This window comes from Corvus hawaiiensis, chromosome 6, assembly GCF_020740725.1.
Source record: "Corvus hawaiiensis isolate bCorHaw1 chromosome 6, bCorHaw1.pri.cur, whole genome shotgun sequence".
Classification (NCBI taxonomy): Eukaryota; Metazoa; Chordata; class Aves; order Passeriformes; family Corvidae; genus Corvus; species Corvus hawaiiensis.
In genome coordinates, this window is record NC_063218.1 from 58,994,004 (window position 1) to 59,008,851 (window position 14,848).

General features: G+C 35.3%; 1 protein-coding gene across 2 annotated transcripts in view; it reads right to left on the reverse strand.

The window, feature by feature from the left end:
- METTL15 (methyltransferase like 15) overlaps nucleotides 1–14,848 on the reverse strand; it is a 94,407-nt gene that overhangs the window by 49,812 nt on the left and 29,747 nt on the right. For both annotated transcript variants that reach the window (XM_048307037.1, XM_048307036.1), the window contains one exon: nucleotides 3,927–4,063. In XM_048307037.1, the coding sequence (XP_048162994.1) occupies nucleotides 3,927–4,063 (137 nt within the window). The remainder of the gene's footprint in view (nucleotides 1–3,926; nucleotides 4,064–14,848) is intronic.

Here is a 14,848-nt window from a genome sequence, read left to right on the forward strand (position 1 = left end):
CAGTTGTGTAAGGGAGAACATTGCCATGATAAAAAGCACTATTTGGCCTTGCACATCTGGTTCTTATTGCCCTCTTCCCTTATCTGGCTCAGATTCTTAATAAACAAAGGTGGGTTTGTCATGGTCATCCTGTGGTGCTCATGCCTCTGCACCTGGGCTGTTACCATGCAATCGTCAGCAAAGCAGCAGTGCCTCCACAAATGGCCAACTGTTTTGAGTATTCACCAATCACATTTTAGTCCCTCACATTACCCTTGTTAAACTTCGTATGATTGGTGATTGCTCAGCCCTCTCATTTGTCCAGGTTTCTCTGCAGGGCCACTCTGCATTCCAGGGAATCAGCAGCTCCTCCCAATTTTGCATCATCTGCAAACTCACTTAGTATCCTGTCAAGTCCTGCACCCAAGCCCTTTACCAAGACGCTGAAGATAACAGGGCCAAACATGGAGCCCTGTTGTCGCGATATCCTGCAGTGGTAGGGAGGAGGAGAGACATCCAGCAGGCAGGAATTGTGCAGCAAGATTTAATTATTTAATTATTTTACGACTCTTTTATAGACTTTTTTCTTCATAGTCTATTTGGTCAAAGAATCAGCCACCCCTTGGGGTGATTGGCTAAAATCCTAAAACATCCATTGTCAAAATATTTTCCTACTGTACTATAAACAAAGCTCTGCAAGGTCGCAGGTGTTCATAGTTTATAGAACTCTACTAATATCTTCCGTGAGAGAGAAAACTATCTCACGGGACTGGAAAGAATTCTTGCTGGCAGCATATTTGTATTCACACCCTGTGGAACCCCTCTATTGACCATTCACCAGCCTGATGTCACCCCATTCAGTATAGCTCCTTGTGCCCAACCTGTGAGCCAGTTGCTCATCCATCACATGATGAGCTTATCCAGCTGTGGAATGGGCATTTTGTCCAGAAGAATATGGTGAGAAGCTGTATAAAAAACTTTACTGAAATCCAAAAAGATTACATTAACAAACAAAGCCACATAGTGAATAACAGTCGGAACTATATAATTTTACTAAGATTATTAATGTGATCTAACCAGAATAAGCAATAACAATTAACACTGTATATTTAGAATTTTAATTTTTTATGGTAAAATGGACTACTGCAAATATTACTGCAAGATTCAAGATCCATCATGCAGTTGGTATTAACATCACCAACTCACACATGCAGTATTCTGGTTAGGAATAGTAGGAAAGTAGGAAACAAAGGGTAACAGAAAATTCAGTTCATATGACTTTCAGTTTGCCCATTGCATTCACAGTTTCAGACAGTGGGAATAAAATTTTACTGGTTATGGTCACACAACAGCCTCTTCCCCAACTTTGTGCTGTCACCTCCAAAGCAAATGAACCACTTCAGCAAGTCAAATAACCTCTCCCAGAACATCAGTGTTAAACAGAAGAGGTGAACAAAAACCTAGAACAGGAAAAAAGTGGAGGATATTTATACTTCTGTGTTGCAGTTATTCAGTCATGTACATCTAAGGCTGTGCATCTTACAGAAGGGGTAGCCCTACATTTCTCTTAGACTGCAACTGCATGCTGCCATTGCCATTCTTCAGATAGCACAACTATTTCTGTGGCTCCCTGGTGAGCCAGGCAACTATTTAATGTGAGAATAGACCTGACCAGATACAGATGTCAACTGGATGAATTCCCTGAGATTTTGATGCCCACACAGATCTGAATTGAACTGATACAAGGTTTATTTCTAACACAGTGCATGAAATAGACAATAAAATCCCATAATGTTAGACCAACCATCTTTTAATGAATACTTAAAAAAATTCATAAAAGCTCCATATCTCGTAAGTAAATCCTTTATACTCAACTGATTTGTAAGCAGACATTAGCTTTACCTGTTTATAAATTACATTCTTATGCCTCCTTTCTCCTTTTAACTTGACAATGGTTTATGCAACTGACTTCTCAGGGAAAGAAGATTAATAATTAGCACATATAGAACATTCTTTTGCAATAATTTTCAACACAAACTGTTATGAGAAAAGATATATTTACCTTCTGGAAAAGGACCCACTTGTTCTTTCTAATAGGAAAGACAGAAAATGAGGGAAAACACCAGAGCAAATAAGAATACAGCTCTGTATCCTACAATACATATCCAGGTGACATACGGTCATCTTTCAATGATTAAGATTTTTCACCAACACCACTATGTTATTCAAGAATCCACTTCATTCTAAGGATAACTTGCATCTGTAAAGGTAGACACTACCATCAAAAATAAGAACTGAGGCCTCCTTTGTCTATTAAACCATAATAAGTTACATCAACTGCTATACAAAGTTCATCTTTTCATAAACCTAAGCAAGCAGAAAATTACTGATGCTGATCATTGGCAGAAGAGCATCCAGCACTTGTAAAATCTCTTAGTCTATTTGGAAAATAAACTTTCCACATCCAGGTTTGCATAGGATACTTTACAGATAGACTTATATTGAGTCAGAGGACTGTTCATTGTTGCCTTACGTTGTGTGAATGTTTCTAAAAGACTGGGTTCTTTCTATGACACAAAGAACAGAAGACTTTACAACTCCCATGACATTTGGCAGAACATGTTTGCAGGCTTAGTTTAAAAGAAAATGGACTTCCCTTGACAAAATTCTCCACAGCACTCTGTCAAAAAGAGCATTCTCTGGAGAGAGAGAGAGGAATTCCACAAATTTGTAAGTATATATTGCATGTCACTTCAGCCCAAAAAGAGCTGAAAATTTAGAGAAATACATGTAAGTGGTCTTGCAGAATAGGATGATTAGAAACTGAGCTATGCTGTCTTGACACATGCATGCATTTCTCCCACTGGGCCTCTGTCAAACACATGTGAAGAAAGGAATGCACAGCTTAGCCTTTTATCTTAGAAAAGTTGAGGAACACCTTCTGCATTGCTTAAAGATTACTGCTGCCTTAGAACTTCTTTTTATGTGGGAAAACATGACTGAACAACCAGGTGTTTTTATCTGCCTCTTCCAGATTTCTTCTTACTGGAAATATTTGCTTTTCTTCATGCTAAAGCTCTTTTGAAGTAAACAATGTTTTCAACCTGACAGTGAGTATTCTCTCTCTACTACCATACATAAATTTCTTAAGTCTTGATTACTTCCTATTACTTAATTTCGTATCTACATATTTTCACTTCTTGGTCAGATCTGAAAATTTGACTTTCTGAAAAGCTCATATTCAACTCTTTATATTGCACACTTTTGCATGAATGCATTGATGTTCTGACTGAGTTCTTTCTTGAATTAAGTAAAGGAACAAGAACTATGCATAACTAAAAAAGATGTAAAAAATTTGCATTTAGCATTTGTTCATTTAGCAAATTCAGCACTCTTATTTAAAACAAAAATCGAAGCATAAGCTATACACAGAAATCGTAACTTATTAAATTGTTCAGTAGTTTTTGAAGCCAGTGGCAAAGTACTTAGCAAACCTAATACTGAATTACAATTATTTTGGGGTTTTTTAAATTAAAATATTCATAATCCATATTTAAATGACCTAATTATTTTAAAACATATTATTCCATCATTTTTGTGAAATATTTACCACAAAGATAAGTTTTTGTACTACTTTGCAATCAGAATCATCTCAAGGCAAGCAGAACACATCAATCTTTCAAAATCTATTTTTAAATATAAAATTAGCTTCTTGATGCATGCTTAAAATTAAAACTACAAAATACACATTTAACTCCAAAAACCTAAGAAGAAGCTGCATGCAAATACTCAAACAAATCGAATTGGATCTCTTATTTACAGGGTACATGCAGCATAGAATGCTATTCTACCATATGCTATTAAAACCAATAAAAATATATTACATTATGTATAAAATACCGAAGTATCAATCTTAACCATATATAAGACAGGTGAAGACAACTTACGGGTAGGATTCTGAAAGCTGCTGAGCTATTTTGTAAGCTGTGGGATCCCTGTCTAGTGCATACACCGTGATGTCGCTGGCTTTCTCTAAAAGAGCTGCTGTGTGGCCTCCGGCTCCAAACGTCATATCGAGGAAGCGCTGTTGAGTGAAAACACAAACACCTTTTATCTTAGAGCAGTGATAAACTGATGGTTGATTTAAAACTTATTTTGATAATCTCCCTAATATACTAGAGGAAAATATACCATTGCCTTTTTGGAAATATTTTTGTATTTTGTGCAGAATTGCAATTGTGTCAGAATAATCTTTTGCCAAAAAAAAAAAAACCAACAAAAAAAACCCCCAAAAAAACCAAACACCCACAAACAAAAAAATAAAAACACCCAACCAAACAATACCAAAACAAAAAAAAAGCCTTCTCTCTCGTACCTGGGAAGGGTGATTGTGACATCAAACTTCATATTGAGATAAAGTGAATGGAAAAGGCTGCTAACTCCCAGCCACATCATGGAAGAGAATGTCTGGAGCAAACAGTTTGCCTGCAAAGATGGGAGTCTAGGGAACTGGTGAGCAAGTTCCAACTGGTCCCAGCTCGAGAAAGAAAGGAAGAAGAAGAAAGGCAGCTGAGATAAGACTCTGGAAAGGTGAACACTGCTCTCCTGACAGCTCTGCAGTTTCTGTAGATTCATTCTAGAGAAGTTTCTATAGTCAGTGTCCATCTGACCAACAGACTGACCAGGAGGCTTTGCTCCTGAGACCTTCCAAAGAAACAGTGACTTGGGACACAGTCAGCCACCTTGAACCAAGACAGGCTGGGCTATGTAAGTCTAAGGGGAGAAGATTAGTAGAACTTAATGCTGTTTTAAGTCTTCTTTCACCTACAAAAGAGCAGTAGTGTTTCTAGAAGCTGCCGTATGCCCCTTCTTCCTTTGGCCTAACAATACTGGTACTTGACTGATTAAAAGTCAGGAACTATTTTTGTTGACAGAAATAACTGGCTCGTCACTTAGCAATGCAGTGGTTGTATGACCGCAATTCCACTCAGGAAATATTTTCTTTAAAAATTACTAAGTAAGTATCTATAATTCTATAGTCTAGCGAAAGCATACTGGAGCACAGAAAGAAAAGGATTTTTATTGCTTTTATGACAATGTATCTAAACCAAACTAGAAATGTGACTTACTCTCCCACCTCGGTATTCCCGTAAGACTTTTCTCTCAGTTGATTGAACTGACCTCTGTTGACTGGGGAAACTCACGCTAAACTAGAAAAACAAATTCTCCAGATATTTCAATATTAATATCTGTGGGGGGGGAGGGGGGGGGTCCCACTTCTCAAATTATTTTTTATGTGAAGCAGGTTTTGAAGACTACTTATCAGCTACAATCATATTAAATAGAAATTAATATGACCTAAACTTATTCTCACAAATTATACACCCAAAGGATAAGCACATTTTAAGTGAAATTTTCCAATTTAACTCTTGAAAGAACTAAGATTCAACCACAAATTCCTTTGGATAAGAACAGAAATTCAAAGGCAATGAAGAGCCAAACATTTTTCCAGAAACATATTTTAGAAAACATAAAGACTTACATATGGAAATCCCATAATAATAATAATAATATTATGATAATACTTATGAGACTAATAATATAACTCTACTGAGGCTAAAAGTAAGAGCAAATTATGATCTTCTAAGATCTTTAGGCTGCATTATTCAACACAATTTCTTTGTGCTATACTATCACGTTTCCTAAGCTTATGCTCTAGAAGGAAAAACTTCCTACAGTGTTTTACAAAGTTAATGAAGGAAACAAAATTTAGTTGGGTGATCACCCAATATTAAATTGCATCACTCCTATGAAGAAATAAAGCACTGACCCAGAATTTTTTGTAAGCAATATCTATAAGACAAAACTATGTTACAGAGGACATACCATCCATACTATATAAATGCTCCCACAACCTATTTAAGCATTCTGATTTATCTTCTGCCATAACAAAAACAAAAGTATACTCATTGAACCCAATTTATAAACACAAAACTGAAACAGTTAAAAAAATGTGGTTGTTTCTTTAATACAACTGAACATAAGAATTTAGCTAGAGTTTGAACATACTTGCATATTCTAAAAATTCCAAGCATTTTCTCTGTAAGTTCTCACATACCACTAAGATTCAGAGAAGCTCTCTTATGACAAAGGTTCCAATCAGTTTGGGCTTTCTTTGCACTGTACTGTTACTTCTACTACACCCGCAAAAATCCAATACTGGCTGTTGAAAGGGATATTAAACTAATTAGCGACTTTTTAATTATCTCTCTTCAATGAAAATTATTAATATAAAAATGTAATTGTTAACTCTGCATTTAGCTTAGAAAATTGCAAAAATGAACATGAGTTCTAGAAAATATACAAATTCTCTTAAATTACTCTTAAAATTTCCAAGGTAAATCTGATATGCTTTGATTTCCACTCAAGTTATTTCCATTTAATCCTTACCAGAAGTAATGTACATAAGCAATAAAGAGACCTCCAACTTTTAAATTCTAATTCTGTAGGGAAATCCATTTAGAAAAATCCCTTCAGAAATATGTGGAGGAACAACAGAAAATTAAAACCACCTTTTTATTTTTTTTGTATAGGATTAACCCACTCAGAAATGCACTCAAAAAACTTAGTCACAACAGTCCCAAGTGTAATTTAGGATTGCACTTATTCTGCAGCAACACATTAGAATCAAAACCAATCTAAATTACATCATAATTCCTCTTGGAAAAAAAAAAGTTTAATCAGCATGAGTCACGTCTTCATGGTTAGGTTTGGTTGTTTTGTTTAAAAAAACAAACAAATGCTCTTATTCTTTATCATAGCTAGAAAACTAGGAAGAAAATTTTCAAAAACATCAATATTATCTTTCCTAAAACAGACCTACAGTGTTGGCAGAAAGAGTCACAGAAGGTATAGAAGTGTCAGAAGAGCTACTTCGATCTTTAAAATAAAATACTTTGGAATAATAATTTTATTCCACTTAAACTCACTAGTAACATTAATTTCCAGGAAATAGTCTTTTCCCACTAATATGTTTAACTACTGGTTTATTTCTTGCATGTCTGTCTTCTAAACATCTAACTCTTCTTTGGTCATCTCCAGAAAGTATTGAACAGATTTGATCCTTCTTTCACCAACACTTCTATACCACAGAGAAAGTCCTTTGTTTCATCACGTTTGAACGGCAGAATATGAAAAGATAAATTAGGTACCTTTTTGGCCAAATCTCCAGACAATTTTGATTTTTTTAAGCAATATGTAATACTGGGGGTTTTTTTCCAGATGAATTTTTGAAGATCTTATAGCTCATTCAAGAATACTTATATTTTGTTTAACAGTCTCACCTTTCCTCACAGACATCTGCTTCTGCTTTCATTCATTTTAAATTTGATAAACTTTAAGCTTGATAAGCCCTTTATACATGCTGAATATTAATGAACCATACAGAAGATCTTGAAAATACTAGCAATGCAAAGTAGAGAAGAGAAGGATAGGAGTCATTGTACCATGACACAGTGACAAACTCTCAAAATCTGACAGCATTGAAAAGCTTTAGTTAAGAATCCATGCAAGCACCTGTGAATGAACACATGCCCACTGAATTCCACTGCCCTTTCTGAAAGAACCAACAAAAACCAGCCAAACCTTTAAGCAACAGTAGACATGATCTTTAACCAGAGGGCACTAGATACAAGAGGATACAGCTTGGATTCAATCCACATTCAGTTTCTCATAATCTAGCTGTTCCACTCAGAAGCCACTCTTTGTATCCAGAACCTAAAAAAAACAGCTATCACCTTAAGCTATCAAATAGAATGGTTAGGATATTAACATGACCATTTTGGAGCATTGATCAGATTTGAAATTAATCACTATAGTATCCTGCTTCATAATATGCTTCTTATATATTCCATCCATCTTTCATGCCTGAAATAAAAGATGCTTCATTTTTTCTTCCTCTTTCTCTCTTGCCTACTAGTTTTTAATCAAATAAAATTAAACTACATTTTATCCTCCTGGTCCTATAAATACTGGAAAAGATTATTACATGAATTTCTCCTGCAGTGACTCACCATTCCATTGCTAAGTTATGACAGTCCCATCAGAGTCCCCTTGGGAATTTTATAATCAGTTTGTGACTGTACATTTTAGAAACAATTTGGCTCTTTCATGACATACAGATAACAACAAACATTTCACAGCTTTCATTTTACAACTAGCTCTAGTATAGTTATAGAAATACAAAGAGTTTACCATTTTACTATACAAAACTTTTTACTGAAAAGCTCTAATAATAAATACCTTTTAAGTATTTCATTTTACTATGACTGATCTGTAATTCCTCTAGTGATTATGTTCCATATGTAATAAAGTTTACTCCACAATGCTTAATAGCCTTTGTGATTATTTTTCCTTTGCTGTGTAACAAAATGAGATTGCAGAACTTACACAAAATTGAAACTCAAACGTGACATACATAAATTGAAACTACATAATACTTATTTTAAAAAACTTACTATTTCAGTATTTTCCACTCTGCTCTTTCTATCTTTTTAAAGGCAAGAACTTTATACCCTTTTTAAAGTAATTTGATCCCTTAGGTGCATAACTTTATTTTCCCCTACTAACCTTAATTATTTCAAGCGCTCCATCAGACGATCTTTCAAAAAACATTTTTTCTTCCTCTCACAACCCTGACATTGTCTGAAAGAGTACTTCAACATATTGGACAACAACATCTCAAAGAGACTTTGGTAAATTGCACTAAATATCTAAGACATACTGAGTTAGAATATAGGACATGAAGTCTTATGCCAAACAATCTTCTGTCCTGGGTATCAGTACTTCATGAGCAGTCCCTCTCTTTTCCACTGTCGACCATGCGACAAACTCCTGCCATTTACCTTTTTTTTTAGACAAATTGTATAGCCTTGTTCACACTTACACAATACCAAAAGATCATTAATACATTATGATAAACTAGCACACAAGGCATTTGCCACAGCTCTTTCCAACAGGTAACATTAATTTCTTGTAAAAACAGAAAGCCTGTTATTCCCCAAAAAGTGACCTTGCACTGCATAATTATTTATTCAATCCCCAGTCCTGTTTATCCACTTTTTCTACTAAAGAAAAAAAACAAATTAAAAATCTGAATTGACAATGACCATCTCACCTGCTTTCAGCAAGTGTAATCACCTAAACCATCTTACCTCCAAGTTCTCTGATTAAAAATAAAATAAATAAAAATCAACTTCAAAACAACCTTCCTGGGAAAATGCCTTTCCTTCCTCCAGTCCTGTTTCACGCTTCCTTCAATGATTTAACACACAACCACAGAAGAGACAACTGTACAACTATTCCCCTCTGATACTCTTATATCCTGTTGTTGGCATTTGTCCCCTTTTTGTCTAAAGAAATGTTTCATTGAATGGCAGCCATTCAAGTATAGTGAGTAGAAGATTTTGCAGTACTCCTCCCAAATTAAACGCTCATAAGAATCACCAGACTTAGAAGGTAATGAAGACAGCTAATCATGTCATGGAAAGACAAACTGACACGACATAAATTATAGTGCATGACCTCTATATAATGTAAAACTCATTAAATTTTGCCATTTGCAGTATTATGTATCAAAATTGGTCCAGGTATAGTTTTCAGAGGAGAACCTTACTCCAAGTTTACTTAATAGCCAAAAAAAGGAAAAAGAATCCTACCTAATCAGTTACCTCTTTTACGTAACGGGAAAGACATACTTCCTGAGTTGCAAAAAAACAAGTAATGCTGTTTTCAGAATAGAAAACAATATGAATGTTAAGTTTAAAACATGAGCAGAAGAACAGCAAAAAATATGAATACCAAGTTTAAAATATGAGCAGAAGAAAAATTAACTTGCAAAAACTACACACTTTGCCAGTATCGTATCATTACTATATACAACATTTTAACAGTGAGACATGCCTGATGGAGGACTTTCCACTCAAAACTGGGTTTCACAAACGATAAACTAGAACTTTCCTGTGGGAGAAAGGAAATATATCCACAAACCCTGCTGCAACAGCCAGGAACACAGCCCCAGTACCTCACCATTCACATTTCATCTTCCAGAAGAAAAAACAAGAGTTACAAAGAATGACCATTATGAAATCAGTATCTTTTCAGTTTTATCAATTATGAAATTAGAATATTTTCAAGAAACTTGCATAACATCTTTGTTTTGAAAATGGTACTCTTTCCACTTTTTACAGGCTTGAAAAAAAACCCAAAAACAGAATACCGATTTATTTAAAACATACTACAAAGAAAAACTGAAGAACAGCTATCCAGCATCCAACCTATGCTGCCTAATTTTTAGCTCGCTAGAAGAAAAGGAAACACCTGGAAACTAGTTCCTGAAGGAAGAAAAATAAAATGGAGACTCTTTCATGCAATTGACATTCATGCAAATGTCAAAGTAACAATATTTTTTCTTGGAGTATTATTATACTGAATAGTCTAACAAAAGTATGTTCACAAAAATGAATGGTACATGATGAGGGCAATGGTTACATGATGAGAGAAATAGGTTCTGTAATATTTCTGTAATATTAAAGCCACCATCAACTAGTGTATTCCAAGCCAATCAAAGCTAGGTCAAAGTGCTTCTCTCTGCTTTTACTCATCTTTCTCAGTGGGATGTCAAGCCAACATTTTTCGCAGTAACAGATTTTTCATACTTGAAATGAGAGCTAGTGTATGCTTGTAAATGCAAAGAAGGTCAAACAACTAGGATGTTTGTTAAGGCTAACAGTAAATATTTATTACTGCATTGCCAGGCACTGTTGGTCCGTATCAAAGTATTTACTCTTATTTTATTTGTATCTTTTCCACCTCTTTGTGGAAAAAAGTCCTGAGAACAGAAAAGTAATAGAAACAAAATAATCAAAACATTGAAAGATGCTTTTTGCTACTTCATTCTTCTGGTGTGTCTACGATGAGTCATGTTCTCTAAACTTGTTGTCTGAATTTCCTTGTTATTCACAACAGAAATTGTTCATTGTCACAACACAACTTGTTTTCCACTCTGTTTTACTTTTCAAATATCAACTCTAAGTGCAATAAAATATATCTGACCTCTTAATCAAACACCTTGAATTTTCTACAGCTTACCATTTTAAGACAGTCAACTATTTAATATACACTAAGTATAACAAGCTGAATTGAAGTGGGGAGTAGTGACAACAAATTCTACAGGAGTCTTTTTCTAGCAGTGACTTTTCCAAGAAATAGCTGGTCTGCTTTATCCTTTTATTACCACATCTTTCACAACTAATCACTGCAAAGGTATGAATAGAGACATTTTAAAAATAGTTATTGTTGTCAGTGTTTCTTGAACAAAGCACACAGACCATTGTTTGGGCACATATTTTAAAGTCCGCTTTAGCTCCTTAGTAATTTATTTTCCTTCTGCAAAGCTCAAAATTGAAAATTAATGTTCAGTGCTGGCCTTTGTTAAAACCAACCTCACTGAACCTATAGCTTCAATAAACACAGAGAGAAAATTAATCAGAAGGACAAATGAAATCTATAATCTTTTCCTTCTAAGAGGAAGGAAAAACACATGCAAACTTCAGCTTATTTTCTTCCAATCATCTAAATACAGGGATTCTGTTAAAAAACAACATGAAACAGAACTTACACTACAGAGAACTTCCAATCCTATTCCAGCCAACAGGCCAGACTTATAATACCCAAAATCCTAAACAGGCATCTGGTAGGAGATAGTGGGAAACACTTCTTTAAGAAGGCAACCCTCCCAAAACCACAGCTCACTCCACAACCAGTCTCCACACAGAATTACAGATGTTAAGACTGGTATGCATGGAGAACAAAGGGAAACCTCTGGGAGCAAATACACCAATTCTGACCCCACCAGACTATCAATAAGAACACAGCTAGTGCACACATAAATTCATACACATGTACAAAAATCTTACTAGCAGGAAGAACTACCATTTGAAAAAGTTAGTGCTTAAAAAACAAAACTTATCAAGCTAGAACTGTTCTGATCTGCTGCCTCCTTCTTCCCAGATAGCAGTAGTAATTAATGACAATAAATATGCCTCATGATATTCTGACTAGTTTTCTGAATTTCAACAGAAGACCAATTACAACTTCAGTGGATGAGCAAAGGCTTTTCATCCTAGAACGCATCTGGTCTATATGGCAGAAGACAGGAAAAATGTTCTGTTGCTTTGAAATCCATAATACTTACCCAAATTAAGTTACTAACATTTCATTCAGGCCTTTCTAATAGCTATTCTGACATTCTTTGGGATACAGCCAAAAGGTACAAGGATTTGCATGTTGTTGAGGTTTTTCTTTAATTCCACTTCTTTATTACTTCATCAAAATGCTTTGAATTTACCATGATGCACCTTAAAAACCAGGAATCTATGGAGATATTGAAGTGCTTTAAGATAAATGTCCAAGTGGATGGAGAAACAAAAATGTTTTCAGAAAAAAACTTCCCATGTTGCAACATGCAGCAACATATTACATTATAATTTTAGGAACAGAAAAATATTATTATTTTCTTTTTTAATACTATTTTTAATGCACAAGGAGATTACATATATATAGTTCAGTTCAGTACATGCAAACCCATGAACACTAAAAAAATGGTGTTCAGTAACTTTAAATACTATGTAAAGATACAACTAGCTTTCTATATCAACAAAGTAGACTAAGCTATTTTGTCCAACTTAATTTACAATCTCCAAAAACTGAAGTTAATGCTTTTCACTATCATTAAACTGTATATACATGCATTATATGCTGTACAATGAAAATCAATTCAAGCTGCAGAAGCTGGACAACCAAGTACCATGGAGCTCTAAAACTTATTTTGCCCCACTGCCTTAACATGGCAAGGTGTTAGTTCCACGTGACAGGAGAAATGGGTGTTAATGTCTTCACAAATGAGTTGATCGGAAAGGACCAATCGGGCCCTGGAAGAGTGCGTGTGAGGGTCTTTACGAACACCAAGCTGAGCACATTTGTTGCATAGTCCAGCACAGTGAATTTCTGAACTTTAGAGGAAAAGTGCGCAGGCTTAATAGACTTATGAATATTAACTTCTCTGCCCAGGGTGGGCTGAAAGCTCATTTAATGGTCATACAATGCACGATGTGGGGAGGATACATGTTCAAGGAGGAATATCTGGTAGGCAATTTGGGAAGGCTTCGCCTTCCTAGTCCCTCAGCCAATGAGGAAAGGAGGAGGGCAACATGCAGCCGGGAGTTTAGGATTAAAGGAGGCTGCATCCTCCAAAACCTCGAGAGAGATCTCACAAAGGTTATGGCCTAGTGGACACTCTCTTTTTATTCGAATAAAGTTGATTCTTGCAAGACTCCTCTGTCTCCTTTGTGGATGCTGGCCTTTCACAGTGTGATTTCCCACACACACATAAGTCAGTTAAGCTATTTCTGGGACCAAGGTGATTTAAAGCATTCTCACACTACCAAAACCCTATACCTGCTATAGAAAATGTTTTTCAATTAACAGATAATATAATGTTTCTGAGATGATGTTATGCTCTAAAGCAGATGTTTTCATAAAAAAACTGAATGAAAGGAAAAAAACCTGTTCCGTAGCAAAGTATTTTAAAAGAAAGCAGAAGTGTCAGGTTTATGTATTTTCACCCTAATATCTGATCTAAACCTCATTTGCTGCTGAAATTGTTCACCAACAAAATAAACAGTACATTTCTCCAGTCGCTGTTTTACCAAGAACCAGCGAGAAACGACACAATCCAAATCCAAGGAGAAAAGGAATTATTATTTACACACTAGGTCATGTATCTTTGTACGGGAGAGAGAATGATACGATTGGTCGCTTGACCAGCCACCCCCTAGAGAGACTGGCTGACGTTCTCTAACACCCATTCAAAATATTTTTTCCAGAGTACCAAAACAAGGCTGGAAAACAAACCCAGGTGCAAAATACAGAATTAGTTTACAAAACCATCTTTCACTCTTTCTCAGCTAAAGCATGAGAAAGAAGAACTTCACAAAGTGCTTCAGCAGCTGTTTTTCTCAGCTAGCTGTATGAGAAAGAAACGTCGTAAAATGCAAAGGCAGCTGGAAAATTCCTCTGCTCCTGCTTTTTAGCACCCACAATCTCCTACCCTCTTTCTCCAGATCACCTCCAAGGCATGCACAATTCAAGCCTACAATCAAGATTTCCACAAACTGTTGATTTTAAATCAAATTATGTCAGTATAGATTATCCCCTGGAGCTCTCTGACATGACAAACATGTTAAAAGTATTGTTTAGACATCCTGAAAACAGTAATTGAAAAGGCAAGTTTTTTACATTGAAGAAAAAAATTTCTCCTAAACACTTAGCATGCATTCAACATTTGCATTTCTTACAGGACTATATATGCACTACGTATCATTCTGTCGGTAATTTCCCACTAAAGCAGACAATCATCATTTCATCTTCTTTCCTAAATGGACTGAGCTTTTTTTAAAGAAATTTTACTATCAGTAAAATTTCAAAGCACAGCAAAACATATGAGTCTAAAAGATATTATGTGAGATATCTACAGAAAATCTTCGTTCTGCAGCTCATCACTTTTGAAGCCACATGTCTTGGAGCAGTTTGGACAGATCATGACCAAATATACCAGAAAAGAAAAAAAAAATTTAGGACTGTCCTTTCTTAACACATGTTCTGAACAACACAGACCAGAAAATTATAAAAACCAACAGAAAGCTAAATTTTAATTGTGTAATAATTTTGAAGGCACTTCTAAGGTATAACTTTGTCAGAGATAAAAAGGAAATAATTCCAAATCTCCTTACACAGAATCTATTTCGGGCAT